General features: G+C 39.2%; 2 protein-coding genes across 3 annotated transcripts; both read left to right on the forward strand.

Annotated features, from left to right (window-relative positions):
• Positions 1-270: 270 nt before the first annotated feature.
• On the forward strand, positions 271-11962 carry LOC132789616 (coronin-1C-A). 2 transcript variants are annotated; one of them, XM_060797721.1, is made up of 7 exons: positions 271-465; positions 6028-6501; positions 8704-8970; positions 9037-9450; positions 9510-9803; positions 10656-10853; positions 10916-11962. In XM_060797721.1, the coding sequence occupies exons 2-7, from the start codon at positions 6304-6306 to the stop codon at positions 11183-11185; spliced, it is 1641 nt and encodes a 546-aa protein (XP_060653704.1). In that variant the 5' UTR covers positions 271-465; positions 6028-6303; the 3' UTR covers positions 11186-11962. The 2 variants fall into 2 exon arrangements, with proteins under 2 accessions (XP_060653704.1, XP_060653705.1); XM_060797722.1 differs by having other exon boundaries at positions 272-465; positions 10677-10853.
• Positions 11963-12767: 805 nt separating this feature from the next.
• LOC132790331 (mitochondrial folate transporter/carrier) lies at positions 12768-18436 on the forward strand. The gene is made up of 5 exons (XM_060798822.1): positions 12768-13771; positions 15926-16079; positions 16149-16503; positions 16710-16855; positions 17927-18436. Exons 1-5 carry the CDS (start codon positions 13618-13620, stop codon positions 18108-18110), a joined length of 993 nt encoding a protein of 330 aa, XP_060654805.1. The 5' UTR covers positions 12768-13617; the 3' UTR covers positions 18111-18436.
• The last annotated feature ends 211 nt before the right edge of the window (positions 18437-18647 follow it).

The raw sequence follows: 18647 nt of genomic DNA on the forward strand, positions 1-18647 counted from the left end.
GTGTAATTGATTTTTCCCATAAAAATGTAGAATGTGAAGTTATAAAACTTGATAGTATTTGTTTATTTACAATAGCAATATGTTGTGTAAAATTAAAAAAAATCTAATTGTTTTGCAAATCCCAGATGTGTAGAACGCATTTTTTTGTGGAACGCATATTTCTGCTCTGCAAAGAGACCAACATTTGAAAAATACCAACTTAATCCTGCTATGAAATTAAAAGTATTTTAATGGCAAGTTGACAGCCACTGCACAGTGTTAAATCACTTAACGGAGCTCGGTCACACCGATAAGTTTGTTCAGTTTTGTTTTCTCTCGTCTTGCTCGTCGGCGTTTTGCTACGTTTCGTCTTTTCCGTAACCGCAAATTCTTGAAACAGTTCACAACAACAAAGTGCGAAATTCGAAATTTCTTGTTCTCAATAGAATTTAAGAGCACAAACCCAAGCATAATTGCTATATCAAAGTGAGTGTCTTCAAGTGTGTGGGTATATTTTCTTAAGTTCATCACAATGCGGCAACTTTTGGCATTTCGATAATATAAATGTCAATGAATCACTGTGGCATTTTTAACAATAATTAGACATCAAGTGGTAGCAATTTGCACTTGCATTGTTATTACAAATGCAAACAATTTTGTAAAACGACAATATTTAAATAATATAATGAACGCGCGTATTACAAAATCATTCAAATCACGGCAGCAAATAAAATAAGTGCGACAATTGTGTTTGTGTGCGTTGTGTGTGTGTACGCGCTCGCTTGTGTGTATGTGTGTGCGTTCAGTGCGGTGAGAGCAATGCATGTGAAGAGTGCAGCTATAAAATGTTGCTACATGCGCTCCCGCTCCCACACAGTGTTATATGAGTCGCAACACTCCAAAAAAAGGGAATAAAAATGAGAAGCGTCTTTTGGTGGACAGGCAGCAACAACAAAAGAGACCGAACGCCGAAAAATGTTGCAAAATGAAAGAAAAGCAAACAAAAACGAAAAGAAACGAAAGCAAGCCAGCAAGATTTCTGCGTTTCTTCTCACACACTCGCTAACATACATGCATACATTTAAATTAATTGTTTTTTATTATTATTTCTCTTTTTTTCTTTAGCTGTAATTTTTTTCGGGTGTCTTTTGTTGTTGTTGTTGAGAGCAGACAATTTCCCGGCTAGCCAATGCCTGACCGTGCGCTCTTGTTTATAAAGTTCTGTGAGAGCGATAGTCCAAGAGAGAGAGCGGCCAATTGTTGCTCTAGAAGCAACAAGTCCCAAATAAAAATCCGTTTGTGGATGGGTGGTGAAGTGAGAGGGGTTTATAAATGCGTGTTCTCAGTTTGGTCAACAACAATATTTTTGTTGTGTGGAGTTGTGGGCGCAAACGCCAGCGATAAGCCGTAATTGAGAAATATTGTAGCACAATTGGCAAGAAACGTGGCTTCAAGTTGGGCCCAAAGAGTAGAATTACACACTTCCCCAGTTCCAGGCAGCAGCAGCAACAACAATCTGCCAGTCAATATCTCTCTTTTTCTTGCATGCGTGTGTGGGTATGAGTTTTGCATCTGTGAGTGTATGCGATGACTGTGCGTGAGTCTGAGTATGTGTGTGTGTGTGAAACAAGTGTGAAAAACAAACGACCTCCAGCAGCGCGGTCCGTCTGTCTCTCTGTCTGCCTCTGTGGCGCTCTCTTAGAAAGTGTAGGAGCGCGTGCGAGGCGATCACGCCCCCCACGCATATTTTGTGTTGTTGTCATTGCTGCTTGTCGTTGTTGTTGCCAGGCGTTGTCCAAAAATGGGTTAAGCAACACTGGCAAAAAAAGAAACAAACGCAGCAGCAACGCCAATTAGTGACAAAATATAAATGAGAAACGCATGCAGTATGTGTTTGAGCATGTGTGTGTGTGAGAGTACGCAAATATGTATGCAAATTAAGTGACAGTGTCCAAAAAGGCAGCAATAACAACAACAGCTACGACGACAACGGCTGCCGCCAGTCTGACTAAGCGCAAATGCGGCAGAAATAGCAACAAGTAGACGCGTCGTGCAATTAAGACGGCAGCAAAACAACAACATCGCATATCATACAACAACATACAGAGAGATGCATAGTTAAATTTAGCAGCAGAGTTCCACTTTCACTCGGCGGCGGCGACAACGACACCCACCAAGCCACCGCGCAGCTTCTGCCCCTCTCGATCGCCCGCCCCCTACCCACTTAGCTCCCCTAGTTGCATGCTAAGTTTGATGCGTGTCGTGTTTTTTTTTCTTGCGTTTTTTGCGTTGGCACAAACACGCACGAAGCACAACACAACTAACAAGGCGTTAATAGAAATTAATATGCACATACACATACACTCATACACATACATTAGTGCCAAAAGCGATAGATCGATTACTTTTCCTTTTTGCGGCAAAACTTCCTTTGGAGTATTCCAGTTTGACAATTGGAAATCAAGATGGTCGCACTGCTTAACGCATCCAATTGAGTTGTCACTCACTCACTCACTTTCTTCCAATTAGGATTTGTTGACACTAGATTTTAGGTTAAGGGTCGATTTGGTATTTTATTTATTATTAATAATTTTTAATATTAAAAATTACTATAATAAACCCATATAAATAATTATTAATTGACAATTAGAAAGAAATCACATTAAATTCTGTAATTCGTTTCACTACTTAACATCGCAATGAACTTTCCGCTCAATTTACAATTGGAATCGGTTTTTGACACTCAAGAGTGCGACACGCGCTCATCGCTAGTTGCACGCAATATTGCTGTTGACGCTCCCGCCTTGTGTCAGCCGCGAGACACTTGCGCGCTTTTTGTCAAGATTTAAGTTAATCACACATACAGGCGCAGCATAGTTTGATGAACTTAAGTACAAGGCAATGTTTATAGTTGTTATTGTTGCTGCTGTTTCTGTTGCTGTTAGTGGTTGTTGCTGCTGCTGCAGTCAGCTTGTCATTGGTAATTATAGTAATGCTTAATGACATCATCATCATCGAGCGACGCATGCTGCAAACGCAGCGCCGCAGTGTTGCAGTTGCAGCTGTATGCAGGCGAAAGTTTCCATCGATGCTCGACTGCTGATAAGTGCGCACTTGCAGCTGATGCTTATCAGACAGACGTCTGGTAACACTGCTGATTCACTCCCACACGCACACACACACACAAACACTTGCACAAATACGAGTGGATATCGTGGTCAGTGGATTGTTATTGTTATTGTTATTGCGATGTTTTGTTAGTGATGACACATTCACGCCGCTCCGTTGTAAACTAATTAGATGTTGGACAGTTGGATTATAACGGTCACATTAGCATTCTGCTGCATCCAATTGGAGCAACGCTTCGTTTGTCATTTTTTTCATTTTTATGTTCGCTCTTTTCTTACACTCGAATGCCGAGCGCTTACAGCAAAATAGCAACAACGCTTAATTGACTTGGGACTGCGTCGCTGCTCCTGTCTGCAATGACCCCCCGTTGATCAGAGCTAGAGAAAGAGAGACAGGGACGGAGACAGACAGCGGGGCGCGTTGGCTTTTAGTTTTTTTTTTAGTCACGCCGCAAACACAACGAACATTTGTTAGCAATTAGAATTGTGAATTGCCGGTGAACGTTTCGACAAAGCGTTAAGATTTGCAATCAAGCATTAAGTCAATTTGTGGCCAGTCGACATCGTCGTCGTCGTCGTTGGCGCGTTGCAATCATCGCTGCATTTGCAATGAGCAATGAACGGCCATTGGAAGCTGCCATAATGCAATATACAGTGCGTGCCATAAATTAACGCGCACTTGTGACGCATATTTCTTGGAATACGTTACAAACTTATTCTTGCACTTGGCTAACCTTTGAAAAATCGAATATATCTTATCGCTAGTATGACAAATGTTTATTTTATAAATAGACATCTATTACAATATTGATAACGTGTTACTATAACAGGTTAATACCGTATGTACACACGGCGATCAGTTACTTTTCATGCGCATTGTGACAACTCAATCAGACTCAAACCGCCACCCGCAGCCGCACCCTTATCCGCCCCGTCCACGTCCCCAATACTCCCCTCGACCTCCCGCATACACGATACTTGTAGTGTATATAACAAGTATTTTTACATGCTGAGCATTAATTTGTATCAACTTCCGTTATAAGTATGTGTACGGCATTATCGCTAGTTTGTCAGCAATATGGTTAAAGGAGGGGGCGAAATGGGAAGGCAGTTAAAATTTTCGGCTGTGCTTCGTTAAGTTTGTGCAAATGCCAAATGCCAAATGCCATATATACCAAGACACCACGAAAATACTAAATAACGAGAAGAATGCACAATAAACACATCAAACGCGAATTACAGCCCCGCTATATAGGTGTGTCTGTGTGAGTTTATATGAAAATTGAATTTTAAGCAAGATGATTGAATTTTCTATTAATAAGTTTGACCTTCAACAGCTGTGAAATATGTATACAAAAATTTTCTAGCTGCGAAGGTGTTCTTGAGGCATAAACAACACATCACTCACACTTACAAAGACACACATTGAGATACGTATATATACATATATACGTATATATCTGTGTATATAGATCGATCTGTATCTGTTACTTATTGAGGAGAGTGTGTTATATGAAGTCTTATTTTATAGCCGTGTTTTATGTTTGTTTTAGGCATTTTGCTAGCTGATATACTTTATTATCAGCAGGGGCCCCAATGATAGTCACCAAATTGAGGCACTTGGACTTGATACACACATACACACACGCATTCACTCTTGCACAGTCACTCCATGGTTCACCTTGTGGCTAAAAAGAAAATAAATATACATATAAAAAGTGCTATTTTGATTTTCTTCTTTTTCTTTTTTACCAGGTCAATGACAAATCCATTATGCCCCATAGCATTATTGCTACATTTATAACATTTTCAGCAAAAAAAAAGAAAAAGCACTGAAAAGCATATTAATAATTTTACGGCCCTCTTTTTTTTGGTTTGGTTTTGTTTCTTTTTCCACTGATTAAAAACGAAAGCTCTGCGCCGTTTTGTCGTTGTGTCAAGCCTTTTGGCAATATCGTAAAGTGTGTGTGTTTGGTGCCCAACCCAAAAACTTGGAAAGAGTTTTGCGAATTTTGTGTGTTGTGTTTAGAGTTTTTTTTTTTGTGAGTTTATTTGGCCATAATTCACGTGTTGTCAGCCAATTCGTTATTTCAACGTTATGACATCATATAAACAGAGTCTCTTAGCATTAGCTTTGCTACCTGGCTACAATCTATCTAAACTACCTACTCTGCTCTACCTCTCATTGTTGTTCTCTCACTGATATACAGATAATTTTTGTGTTGTGATTATTTGACACGTTTCGCTGTGCGATTTCATTTAGAAAGTGTTCTAGGGACAAACGGCTGCAACACATTTTATGCAACCAAAACTAAACAATGCCCAAAGCCTTAACTATATTTTTACTTTTTTCTCTTTTTGTTTGCATAAATTTCATAGTTTAACGTTAACGGAGCTGTTCATTGATCGGCGTTCGTACGACGTAATATGCAAATTTCAATATTAAACAAACGGCGAGGTTGCGAAACGACTTCGATTCAACCGGCTAATGATGTTTATTATAATGTTTGATTTTCAAGGGGTAGCGATTGATTCCGTATCGAGGCATTTATTTATTGGTATACCTAAGAAAATACAAATAACTCATTGATTACATATGGCTATGTAAATTTCAACATTTTATTATATACAAATTGTGTACATAACTTGTCGCTGAGCTTAGTCAGCTTGGTCATTGAGTTTACAGTAAATTTACGGATTGTATCAGTTTTTATATTATTATAAATATTTAATATTATGAACAACATTGTTAAGCCCAAACTTACGTGTTCTCAAGTCTTTATCGAATAGAGAATTTAATGTCAATTCATTTTTAATACCTCCAAACTTTTAAGATTTTTTTTTTGAAATGGGCGATTGATAACATCTTTTAATATTCGCAGCTAATATTTGATTATATTTCTTTATTTTCTTCTTGCAGGAAAACAAAACGTTGTAAAAGCCAACTAGAAACCTCAAACGCTGAAACTAACAACGAATTTACCAACTATATACTGGACACAAATTATAGCAGCAAGAACTTGAACAACGTAGTAGAATAATAATAATACTAAAAGCAAAAGCAGCAGTAGCAGACCTACATACTTATAACGGGGCTGATAACTTAACGCAGCAAGAAGAAGAGGAAGAAGTGGAAGCAGAGTCAGCAGTGACAACAACTTGGAAACAAAAAAGAAAAAAGAAAAGAAAATAAAAGATGTCATTTCGCGTGGTTCGCGCATCAAAATTTCGTCACGTCTATGGACAGTCGCTGAAACGGGAGCAATGCTACGATAATATACGCGTCTCCAAGTCCAGCTGGGACTCCACATTCTGTGCGGTGAATCCAAAGTTTATGGCCATCATTGTGGAGTCGGCGGGCGGCGGCGCCTTCATTGTCTTGCCACACAACAAAGTGAGTACACTCATCATCCTCATCATCATCCCCAAACCAAAAACGCAACTCGACGAGGAAATCCCTATTTTGGTTGCATTCAAAATAGCAAACAAATGGGGTATATATATAGACTTGTCTGTATGCACAGAGCATAGCCAGTGGCCAAGTATGTAGTTGTATTGTCTATTATTTATATATATTTATAAAAAAAAAACTGAAAGACAATGCAGAGAGAGAGAGCCAACTACTATTTATAGGGTATATTTTACTTTTGCCCTGTTGCCACGTTCTTCAATATAGGAAATGACGTCGACTGATTTGCTGGCTTATGCCTTACGAGTATAAATAAAGTTCAATCCTATAGTTATGAATCCTCTCCCGATCTCTCTTTCAATCATGTGCTTCTCCTAGATCTCTCGCTCTCATTAGTCGCATCTCTTGAACGCACTTTTCAATTTTGGCCAGCGGCCAACATGACACACCAAATTGTCTAAATTTAACAGCAAACGTCGAAAAAAGAAAAACGAAGCAACAAAATACAAATAAATTTAAAAATAAAGATGCAAAGTAAGGGGATAAATAAATTATATTTTCTAAATAATTATTGCATTATTAGCAATGAGAGTAGAAGTGATCGACAATCAGTTGCTGTGCAATTAAAGATACAAATAATATAAAGAATTTCCCAGTATACCCCTTTGAGCTACCCCTTATTTACAGGGTATACGTTTAGCAAAATTTCCACTTGCGCATTGGAAATATATTTCGGAAATTTTGGCATTTTGGCATGCTGGCAAAAGCCAAATCGAACATCCGTTCAGCTGTCAACGGGCCGCAGCAACAGCAAACTGCGTGGGCGACGTCGACGGCACGGCTGTGATCTCTCCGAATTTGGTCAAAACGTATTTCTGCCGCCACACCACAGCACACAACACCGCACGCCGGAGTGTGTAAAAGTAAAGTGTGCGTTTTTGGGCCTGTTCTAATTGGGCCAAATTTGTATGCAAAATGCGCGCCATCTACGAAAGTTGAGACAGCAGCTGCCGTTTTTCTATGTGGAGCGGCTTTCACACGCTCTAATTTAAATATTTTATGGGGATTAGCTGGAATTTCAAGTGTCAATTAAATGGACAAGCTACACACACACATCTTTAAGTACACACGCAATGTGTCTGCGGCGTTAATTGATGGAACAGCAAAGAGCTGCTCAGAAGAAACTTTAGCCATAAACATTTATTTCCATCTTACTGATTGATTCATCGTGTAGTACATGATTGGGTCAGAGTTATTTATGAGATTTTATCGTTCACCTGTCGATTATCAGTCATATAATATATGTATGGAGATATTTTCGTAACCAGCAGACCCCTTCTAGTAATTAGAACACTTATCTTAATTTTTGGGCGAACAAAAAATATTTTTTATTGTGCATAATTGTAAAACTTGCTGACCATTCAAAATAAATAATCACTTTATCTTCTCACCCTGTTTATCTGGCCACACTTATTAAAAGCCCTTTGTTAAGTTGGCTGCAGCAAAATGCTTCTATTAGCATTCTAATAACTAGAACACTTATCTTTATTTGATCTTCAACAAAATATATTTATAATCGAGGTATAATTGTAAACGTTGCTGTCCATTCAATATAATCAGTTAACACTCTCACTCCATTTATTCATCGATCTGGTAACACTTATTAGTACTCTTCACCTTGTTAAGTTGGCTGCAGTTAAGAGATTATTCAAATAAATAATTAGGTCAGTCCAGCTCAATTTACAACTGAAACTTGAGTTCTTATTGGTTTCCGAGTGACCCTCGTTTTGCTATTTATGACTGTGGTGTATGTTTACTATAATTACTCATGTACAGAAATAAGTAAATCATAATGCGGCATTCCAGAAGCTCACTCGGTTAATAAATATCTGGGATACTTGAAAACAGAGTTTCTAATATTAGCTTCTCAAATGTGTTGTGCTGGTTATGGAATTTAGCAAAGTGTGTTTCACACGTGTTTCCCCATTAATTGCAAACTTCACGCACCTGCCCCACAGGGATTGCTGCAGATCTTGGCAGCCACCATGAAGTTTGCATTATGAATGCTTTCTGCTGCTAATTTCTAAAAATAATGCCAACTCAAAATGGTGTCAATGGGTCGCGTCTGATGTGTTGTCTATTGCCTGGAAACATATTTTAATTGGAATTTCTTGTTTTATCTCTCAGGTTGGACGCATTGCAGCGGATCATCCACTGGTGGGTGGACACAAAGGTCCAGTTTTGGACATAGCGTGGTGTCCACACAATGACAATGTGATTGCTTCCGGCTCGGAGGATTGTGTGGTCAAGGTGTGGCAAATACCCGACGGAGGATTGTCGCGTACCCTCACTGAACCCGTTGTGGATCTAGTGTTCCATCAGCGTCGCGTTGGTCTGGTCTTGTGGCATCCATCGGCGCTCAATGTGCTGCTCACCGCCGGCTCTGACAATCAGGTGAGCTACAAAATCAGACTATAGTTATAATTTTCAAGTCTTAATAAACTTATTTTTCTAATCAAGGTTGTCATCTGGAATGTGGGCACTGGCGAAATTCTTGTGCACATCGATTCGCATCCCGATATTGTGTACAGCGCGTGCTTCAACTGGGACGGCTCTAAGCTGGTTACCACTTGCAAAGACAAGAAAATCCGCATCTACGATCCACGCTCCGCCGAGCTGGAAAGTGAGGCCATGTGCCATGAGGGATCGAAGGCCACCCGCGCCATCTTCCTGCGTCACGGCTTGATCTTCACCACCGGCTTCAATCGCAGCTCGGAGCGTCAGTATTCATTGCGTGCTCCCGATGCGCTGAGCGAGCCCATTGTCATGGTCGAGCTGGACACATCGAACGGTGTAATGTTCCCATTGTACGATGCGGACACGAATATTATTTATTTGTGCGGCAAGGGCGATTCTGTGATTCGTTATTTCGAGGTAGGGTTTCGTCATTTGCTTGCCTCTTGATTAAATAATTAAACTACTTTCTTTTCCAGGTGACGCCGGAGCCTCCATTTGTGCACTACATCAACACATTTCAGACTCCAGATCCACAGCGCGGTATTGGTTTGATGCCCAAGCGTGGCTGTGACGTGACCACCTGTGAAATTGCCAAATTCTATCGCCTGAACAACAATGGTCTCTGCCAGGTCATCTCGATGACAGTGCCGCGCAAATCCGATCTCTTCCAGGAGGATCTCTATCCCGACACACTCGCTGAGGATGCGGCCATCACAGCCGAGGAATGGATCGCCGGCAAAGATGCTGATCCGCTGACATTCTCGCTCAAAGTAAGTGGCACCAGTTGCGATTCTTGTGCATCCCCCACATGCATTTGGAATACAGCGCTCTTGGCGCTGCGGCGTCGTCGTTGCCTTCATGCTTCGGTGCCACAGATGATCCACAAAGCGAGCGTACAAGGATGCTGAATAATGAAATTGAAAGCTCTGCTCATTGTAGGCGTTGAACCTGCGATCACAACAATAGTATTCCAATGGCTTTTGTGTAGTTTCTTGCTATGATGTGCCTGGTGCTTGATGCCTGGATGCTTGTGCTGCTTTATCCTGCTGTGTATAATCGCATACCAAAACAAATTGTGCTGCTTGAGCTTCTTTTGCTACTGCTTGCCCCTAAGCGTTATCTACGTTTGTGCCTCGTCAGCCTTTCTTCCACAGCCAACACACAAAACACACGCACACTCAGCAAACACACACTCGACGCTTATTCTACAGCTATAGAGTAATTAAAACCATGTCCGTCCTTCTGCTGTTTATCCGTATAAATACCAAGATATCAGAGATTATTCAAGTTGATAGCCATACTATTAGAATTTGGCTTTAAAAAGAATCTTTTTTAAAGCTAGAGCTGTTCAATTGTGAAATACATTCTAATAACCATAGTTTAAAGTATTCCTTAAAATACAATTACATTCCACTTATTCCCAGTTATTCATTTACCAATTTAGAAACCGATTTGATAGACTGTAATCTTGATACTTGTCCATGCAAAACACTTTTAACTTACGTCCCAAACTCACGGCTTACACACGCCATTAACACGCACGCTGCGTGGCGCTTGTTGTTGTGTTTCTTGTTCTTTGTTGTAAACCCAAAACGAACAGTTATTCTAATAAACCTAATCAGGATCGCGTTTCCATTGTGCAGGGTGGCTATGTCTCGTCGTCGGGCAACAACACGCTCTCCGTCAGCAAGAAGGCCAACATACTGAATAAGGCTTCAGCATCCAGAGGAGGCGGCGGTGGCAATGCCCTCAGCGGTGGCAATCATTCATCCGCGAACAACAACGAAGCCAACGATGGACCTCCTCCAGCGGTATTCTCGGTAAGCAATTATAATCTTACTAAACTGAATACATTCTAATCAATCAATTGTGTTGCTCACAGGAGAAGGATCACCGCAATATTCTGGACGAGATTCGCAAGCTGAAGGCGATCATTGTGAAGCAGGAGAATCGCATACGTGCCTTGGAAGCCAAGGTGAATGCAGCTGGTGATGAGACGGATGCCCGCAACAGCAATAAGAATGGCAGCGGTTCAACTGCAGCAGCGACATCGGCGGCGGCAGAAAGCAGCCATGCCAGTGAAAGTGCCAACGATCATGCCACGTCCGCTGCGTCAGCATCAGCGGCGGATAATGCACATGACGAGGATTAGCTTCAGCTGCAATCATAAAAAGAGCTACTGGGAAGAACAAGAAATTAAAAGGATGCTGTAGAGGAAGCGAAAGAAAGAGAGAGACAAAGAGAGAACTGCTTGAAGAAGCTCGTCGTTATCGTTTGAATTTCTCTAAATGAAAAATTACGTTTATATTTTGTACACGCTAAATGAGAGTCGTCGTCGTCTATGATTATGATTTCGATTATTTATTTTATATAATTTAATATTAGGTCTTTTTACGAGCGAAATGAATTGAGCGTAGTAGAGATATAAAAAGAATTAAACAAAAGAAAACAAAACACACACAGCAATCAAAGCAGAATGCATATAAAACATAACAAATATACACAATATCCTGCCAAAAATATATAGTGAACCTAACGAACTACCTACAAATTGCGCCCAAAATCAAAGCTGTGTTTCTTGTGAAGCGAACTTTAAATTGTTGTACATTTAACAAATTGCAAGCATAGACTAAAACTAAACGTAACTGCATCCGTTTCAAAAACATAACACCAATATATCCTACCAATTTTATACCTACCAAACTCTATATTCTATACATTTACATTATTATACATATATACTATATATTTACCCCGTCGATGCAATATACAAAATATTCATGACAATAGCTTTTATAATAATTAGATATCTAAAAGAAAATTGTTCGACTATTTACCCTTTATCGCCGCCGCCGCTTTCATAATACATTTTTCTCGTTCTAACTAATAATAAGTTGTATTTTGTAATAATAAATGAAAGAAAAACCAACGATTTCAATATAGTGTCGATTTTGAATTTATTTTAAATCGGCATCTACAATTCGCCTATCGATTGTATAACAATCAAACAAACAAAAATAATAAAAAATATTGTAAAAGTGCTGACTATAAATACTTAAACATTTTTGTATAAATTTACAATTTGATACGAAATAAACTATACATAGATGAAAATATATTGAATGGTAATCATTTATTATTATGGGATGGACTTAAAAGTCTGTAACGGACAATTTAATGTTGCCAGATCGATAAATTTAATTTGTTGGATCATTTAATTAATATGGGATCCATTGCAACCGTATTAATGAAAGACCAAATTCTCGGTGGAAATTAAAATTTATATATTTAGGCAGCATTTATTGGTTTAGTATCAAATGGGCAAACTTAAATATATTGAAAAACTGTTTCAAAAGACGTTTAATCACAAAGAGCCGTTATGTTTTTATTTACAATTCATTTGTCATATTAATAGAAGCTTTATGGTATGCTTTAATAAATTTTACATAAATTGATGTAATTTAAATGAATGACAAAATTAAACTGTATAAGCTTTCTCACAAAAGCCTATATTTCCTATAAAAATAATGGCATTTAAGAAACTTCGATTTGGATTTGTGCCACCGCTAGCACAGTGTAACCAGCTATTAATTCGTAAAATGTAGCTACCGGTCACACTGATCTAAACGAAACATGGAAATCGACAACAGAAATGATTAAAATCGATTAAAAATCGAATAGGTTTCAACGACACAGCAAGCAACTACAAAAAGCCCAATCGGGCAGACAAACGACTCATTCGTGTTTTCATCGTTGTTCGGTTAACTTCGGCTAAATAGGCAGTGAGAGCGTGCCTGAAAATAAATTGTACACGCGCATTCAAATAAAATAAGCCAGCATTATTTAATCGGCTTCACGTGTATTTTGCAATAGTGAATTGATACAATCAAGCGGAAGGAACTAGTCAAAGTCTAAATTGTGGGAATCGACACGAAAATGCACTGCGCGTAGATTACATAAGCAAATGGCAAAAGTCGAAAGTCATTTTCAGCTAATCATATAACAAAGCAAAGCACTCAGACTCAGACGTCTCACTACAGATTGAGATATATTTCATCAGCTAATACACACAGATGTGAATGTATTGAGCAAAGTAAACAAGAGCAGAGTAAGAAAACTTGCAAAACTGAACTGAAGTTATTGAATTGGCCAAAGAGAAAATATGTGCTCGGCAACAAAACAAAGGCAGAAATGTTCAAGTAGCAGCAGCAAAAGCAGCAAAAACCACAAAAGCAACAGCGTCAAGAACGACAACGACAACAAATCGGCGCCTAGCAACAAGCCAAATTCATCAATTGAAATTGCGGCCATGTGTAACGAGTTGCTGTGACTTTTTCGATTGAACTTCTTGCAAGCTGCTAAATGCCAAAGATTGTAAATAATACGTATACTTAGTACAATTGTAAATTGCACAAATATTGTAGAAAGTTAGAAAGAGAGAGTGATAGAGCACAAAGGAAATCGAAAGTGATTACGCTGAATTGAAGTTGAAATTACAAATATTCAAATTCAAAGTCAAAAAAAAGCTCGGAACAAAATAAATTTTTTTATATAAAATAAAATACCAAAAATAAAGGCAGCAAAATGAATGCAAGCACAACCGCGAGCAGTCCCAACAAATTCAAATTTAACGTATTCTCGCACGTGAAGTACGAGCATTTGGTTGCCGGAGTGTCTGGCGGAGTTGCATCGACGCTCATACTGCATCCATTAGATCTTATCAAAATTCGCTTTGCTGGTGAGTAACAAACACTATCCACAGTCCAACTCCCTAGCATACACTTGGCATATTTCATATTGTCTGCTGTCTCCTTTACTCACGCGTTGTTTGGATTGTGTTCATGTGTGTGTGTGTGGATTGTGTCTGGCACGTGAGCAGCTTTTATGGCATCGTCGTCGTTGTCGCTGCATTTCTTATCAGAACATGCAGCTGCAAAATTTTCCATGGCTGCGAGAAAATTACTTAAGCAAACAAATTGCCAGAGCAATAGTGCATTTTTAATGTTTTCTGGATTTTCTTTGAGACTGTGTGACAATTATTTATTAATTTGTTGACAGAATTTTGCAAATCGTGACCGATTGTGTTCCATTTTTGGCCTTATCAATTCACACACAGAGAAACGGGGAGTGTGATAAGTGCTATCAACATCCGTGGCACCACGCCCCTTAAAAAATACTATACCATGGTATATGGCCATATTGTTGTTTATTTGCAAAATTTTTTATGGGCTTACTGTACAAAGATCGATATTAACTGTTTAGCACTGTATAAACTGATGACTCAGCGTATTCACTGCTCTTATTGTTATTGTTCTCTCTATCTCGCGTTTTCATAGTTGTCCTCGCTAAAAAGCGTATACAATGTTTCCGTATTTTTGCAGTCTTAATTCAATTAAATGTAAACAACAACAATGGGAACGGGTTTATAAACTCAATATTTTGAATTGCATTAAATGGTTTCTGCTTAGTTAAAATTTCACATACATATAAAATAAACTTGTTTAAACGCCAAAAAGCGTGAATACCGAGTGCAAATGCAAAATATTTACATATTTGGTTGATTATCATTGAAATCGGACAAGCGTCTTAACAACAATAACAGAATTGAAATCAAGTTGTTTATGCGAAAAAAGAGAAAACAAATACAAATAAAAATCGTACCATAGAATTCACTCGATCTGTATGGGGGCAACAGTAAAAGCGTATGCTGACGCCATCTATTGCTTAGAATTCGCAACAAAAATACACACACACATACCAAAACAGCCACGCGCAAGCCGAATTGTGACGCATCTGGGGTTGTGTTAGGCAAGAAGGGGGAAAAACAATAAAAAGCAAACGTCAGCGATGGACACAAAAACTTGTTTATCTTTTTGCACTCGACTCGAGCAAATCACGTGACGAACGTGTTGTTGACTGTACATATCGTGTCAGCATTTTAACGGCAACGGTTGTCGCAACTGTCAGTTTACTCGCACACACACATACGCATTGGGTGAACCGGTTGCTATTTGCAGTTTCGATCGATTGTGTTGTTGCCATGCGTGTACACACACATGCACGCGTAATCGAAGGGCGCCGTCATCAGCTGTTATCGAAATATATCGAAAGTAACCGTTTCTTGCCATTACCGGTTGTAGCAGTGATGGCATCTTTAGATGTAGGCTATCTCAAGGTTAAAGTATAGTAGTGTAGCGCAATAATTCTAGCGAAAGCTGCCTGAGCTGCGTGAGCTAAATATAGACGCATGCAAGCAAGCAAAGCAAACAAGACGAGCCCCTCTAATTCAGGTTGTTTTGACGAAGGCGCTGTTGTCAGGCAGCATCGCCAGCGTCAGCAAATGTTATTAGGGAGATTTGTTGTTATTGCGGTTTATAAATAACAAATAAAGAATGTACTAAGTAATGGCATGCTAATGCCCATCTAACAAGAGCAATAGCAACAGCAACAGCTTATTTTCACTGGCTCTTATCACATCCGCCGCGTGTAATTAGCGCTATCTCTCTTCTAGCCAAAACAACAATAACATCAGAAGCAGCAGCGAAAACAACTTGTTGCTGCACTTGTTGTTGTTAATGTTGATATTCCGGCCATTAGCCAGACAGGGCCTGAAGTCAACAACTGCCTGAACTGGATAGCGTACAGTTGCCACGCATTGCCAAAAAAAAAAAAGCACGAAAACAGCTGTTTAAAGATTCATGATTCACAAAGCAGAAGCATCCAGTCAAGTGGCAACTGGTTTTCACCACTATCGATTGACGCGACATTTGACTCGCTGTCTCTCTTTGTCTCTTTCTGTCTGTCCCCAATCTCAAGGTCTATGTCTAGACACCTAAATCAACAAATACTAGCATTTATCATTTACGAACTTTGTTTATATTTTCCATTACAGTGAACGATGGACGCACTGCGACAGTGCCACAGTATCGTGGCTTGGGCAGCGCGTTTACCACCATTTTCCGGCAGGAAGGTTTCCGCGGTCTCTACAAGGGCGTCACACCAAATGTCTGGGGTTCAGGTTCCTCTTGGGGCCTCTACTTCTTGTTGTAAGTTATCAACTTCGGTCTGCTAATCTTGTGTGCTTGTCTAACATTGAGTTTCCTTTTGTGCTACAGCTACAACAGCATCAAGACATTCATTCAGGGCGGCAACTCGACCATGCCCCTGGGCCCCGCCATGCATATGCTAGCCGCCGCCGAGTCTGGCGCTCTAACATTGCTGCTGACTAATCCCATTTGGGTGGTGAAGACGCGTCTCTGTCTGCAGTGCGATTCGTCGAACACCGCCGGATATCGGGGCATGATGCATGCGCTGGCCGAGATCTACCGGGTGGAGGGTATGCGTGGCTTGTACAGAGGCTTTGTGCCCGGCATGCTGGGTGTCTCGCATGGCGCCATACAGTTTATGACCTATGAGGAGATGAAGAATGCCTATAACGAATATCGCAAGCTGCCCATTGACACTAAATTGGTGAGTGTAATTCAATAGAAAACACACATCACATGACCAAAGTGCGCGTGTCGCCAAATGGATAGCATATATCGATATAGATGTACACGTCTATATAGATAGCATATATCCATTGGTGATGGGGGCAGCATTTTGGCAAGTGGCCCACATTTGATTCGACTTTGACTGACTTTTTTCTTATACACACACGCTGCGTGCGTCCACAGGCCACAAGCGAATACTTGGCATTCGCCGCCATATCGAAGCTGATTGCCGCCGCGATGACATATCCATATCAGGTGGTGCGGGCACGTCTGCAGGATCATCATCATCGCTACAGCGGCACCTGGGACTGCATCAGACAGACTTGGAGGTACGAACGCATGGGCGGTTTCTATAAGGGACTCGTGCCGTATCTGGTCCATGTAACCCCCAACATTTGCATGGTTATGCTCATTTGGGAAAAGCTGACCAGCTAGAGTATTATAATCCATCGTACAACTAGTAAAGCACTTAGCATTTAGTTATCCTCATTAGCCACACAATCTACAACAACAACATCTGAATTTAAGCACTTTTTGAATATACGAATACGAATCTAATTCTATCAATAATTTTTGCCACAAAATATTGTGCGTAGCAACAAATGACAAAAACAAACGTTATCATATTTTGTATTATCTTCTATGATTTATGATTTATAATTTTGTTTTAGTTGATAGACATCACTAAGTGTGTGTTAAGATAATTCCAACGTTAGTATAACTACTAAAAATGATTCGAAAAATGTTGTCCTTACAAAAAAACAAAGTGAAATCAAATTTCATAACAACTTTTAGTTTAGTTTAGCTAAATTATTTATATTTTAATTTGTAAGTAAACAAATGTAAATATGTTCATCTTAATGTTAAGCCTCATTTTCGTTTTTGGCAAAAAGATTCTTCATAATTTTGCAAATGAATTTTTTTTGGATATAAGAATATCAAATTGACATTTATGAGCACATAAGCAACTTACTTATAAAAATGTGAAACGAAAAGCATTGTGAACAAAACCAGAAAATAGAAAAATTAGATAAAAGTATACAAAACAAAAAAAAAAAGATATCAAAATGAAAAAAGAAAGAACGAAAGAAAACAATCCTAAGTACACAAATATTAAAATGCCAAGAAACCAAACTAAAGAGTTTCCCCAAAGTCTTCAATATGAGTCTTTTCATTTCGCCATTTCGGGCTTGGGGCATGAACAACTCGCCTGTGGCAATAGTAAGTAATAAAATCTAGAAAAAACATTAAGACTTAACTAACTACACTAAACACTTAAGTGCACGTAAATTGTGCAGAATCTCTTTGCTAAACTTGAAATGCAGGCATTGTAAGTAGCTTAGATCCTTAAACACTCATTCTTACTCATCCCATCAACCATATTTTGCTTTTCATTGCAGATATGAGGGCGCTCGTGGCTTCTACAAGGGACTCCAGGCGAGCGTGATCCGAGTGGTGCCCGCCTGTATGATCACATTACTGGTCTATGAGAATGTTTCCCACTTCATGTTGGCACAAAAGAAGCAGCGCGAAGGACTTAAGCAAATCCCGCAGCCAGTTGTTAAGGATGAAAGCACAAAATAAGGGAGAAGCACAGTTACTACTACAAAATAAATAAGCCCGCATCGAAAATGTTGAGACGAATGTTGAGCATTCGATCCATTTTTCCACTAGTCACTTAAATATTTGTTAATACACTGAAAACTAACCCTAAATAATGCAGAAGTGAATTGCATTCTACTTTGAGGCAGTTATAAATTAAAATATTGGAACAGATATTCCTAGGCATTGCATTAAATTAGATATAATTTGTTGTAAATGAAATTCTTAGTTTTATAGATGATTAATAATATTTCTTAAGTAATTGTAAAAAGGCGGTTGTTGAAAATATAAAATATTTTGATAACAGATTTAAATGATTTTTTTTAATTGCATATTTTCTGGAGTATTTAATTACAATTACAATTATTGCTTTTTAATTAATGAATGTGTAATTGCAATTACCAATCGGAAAAGCTTCACATTTGAAAGCGAAAGAGAAACGTTCGTGCTCTTCGAGTGCAAAGTAGCGCGCGTCTGCCCAAACGGTTTAAGGGTTAGGCAGCATAACCGTTTCGCTGA

Source organism: Drosophila nasuta, chromosome 3 (assembly GCF_023558535.2).
Source record: "Drosophila nasuta strain 15112-1781.00 chromosome 3, ASM2355853v1, whole genome shotgun sequence".
Taxonomy (NCBI): Eukaryota; Metazoa; Arthropoda; class Insecta; order Diptera; family Drosophilidae; genus Drosophila; species Drosophila nasuta.

Coding starts and splice junctions, on each gene's coding strand:
- LOC132789616 (XM_060797721.1), top strand. CDS start 6,304: ATGTCATTTCGCGTGGTTCGCGCATCAAAATTTCGTCACGTCTATGGA. Junction 9,451..9,509: donor CTGTGATTCGTTATTTCGAG/GTAGGGTTTCGT, acceptor TTTCTTTTCCAG/GTGACGCCGGAGCCTCCATT. Junction 9,804..10,655: donor CGCTGACATTCTCGCTCAAA/GTAAGTGGCACC, acceptor AAACCTAATCAG/GATCGCGTTTCCATTGTGCA.
- LOC132790331 (XM_060798822.1), top strand. CDS start 13,618: ATGAATGCAAGCACAACCGCGAGCAGTCCCAACAAATTCAAATTTAAC. Junction 16,504..16,709: donor TGCCCATTGACACTAAATTG/GTGAGTGTAATT, acceptor GTGCGTCCACAG/GCCACAAGCGAATACTTGGC. Junction 16,856..17,926: donor TGCATCAGACAGACTTGGAG/GTACGAACGCAT, acceptor TTTTCATTGCAG/ATATGAGGGCGCTCGTGGCT.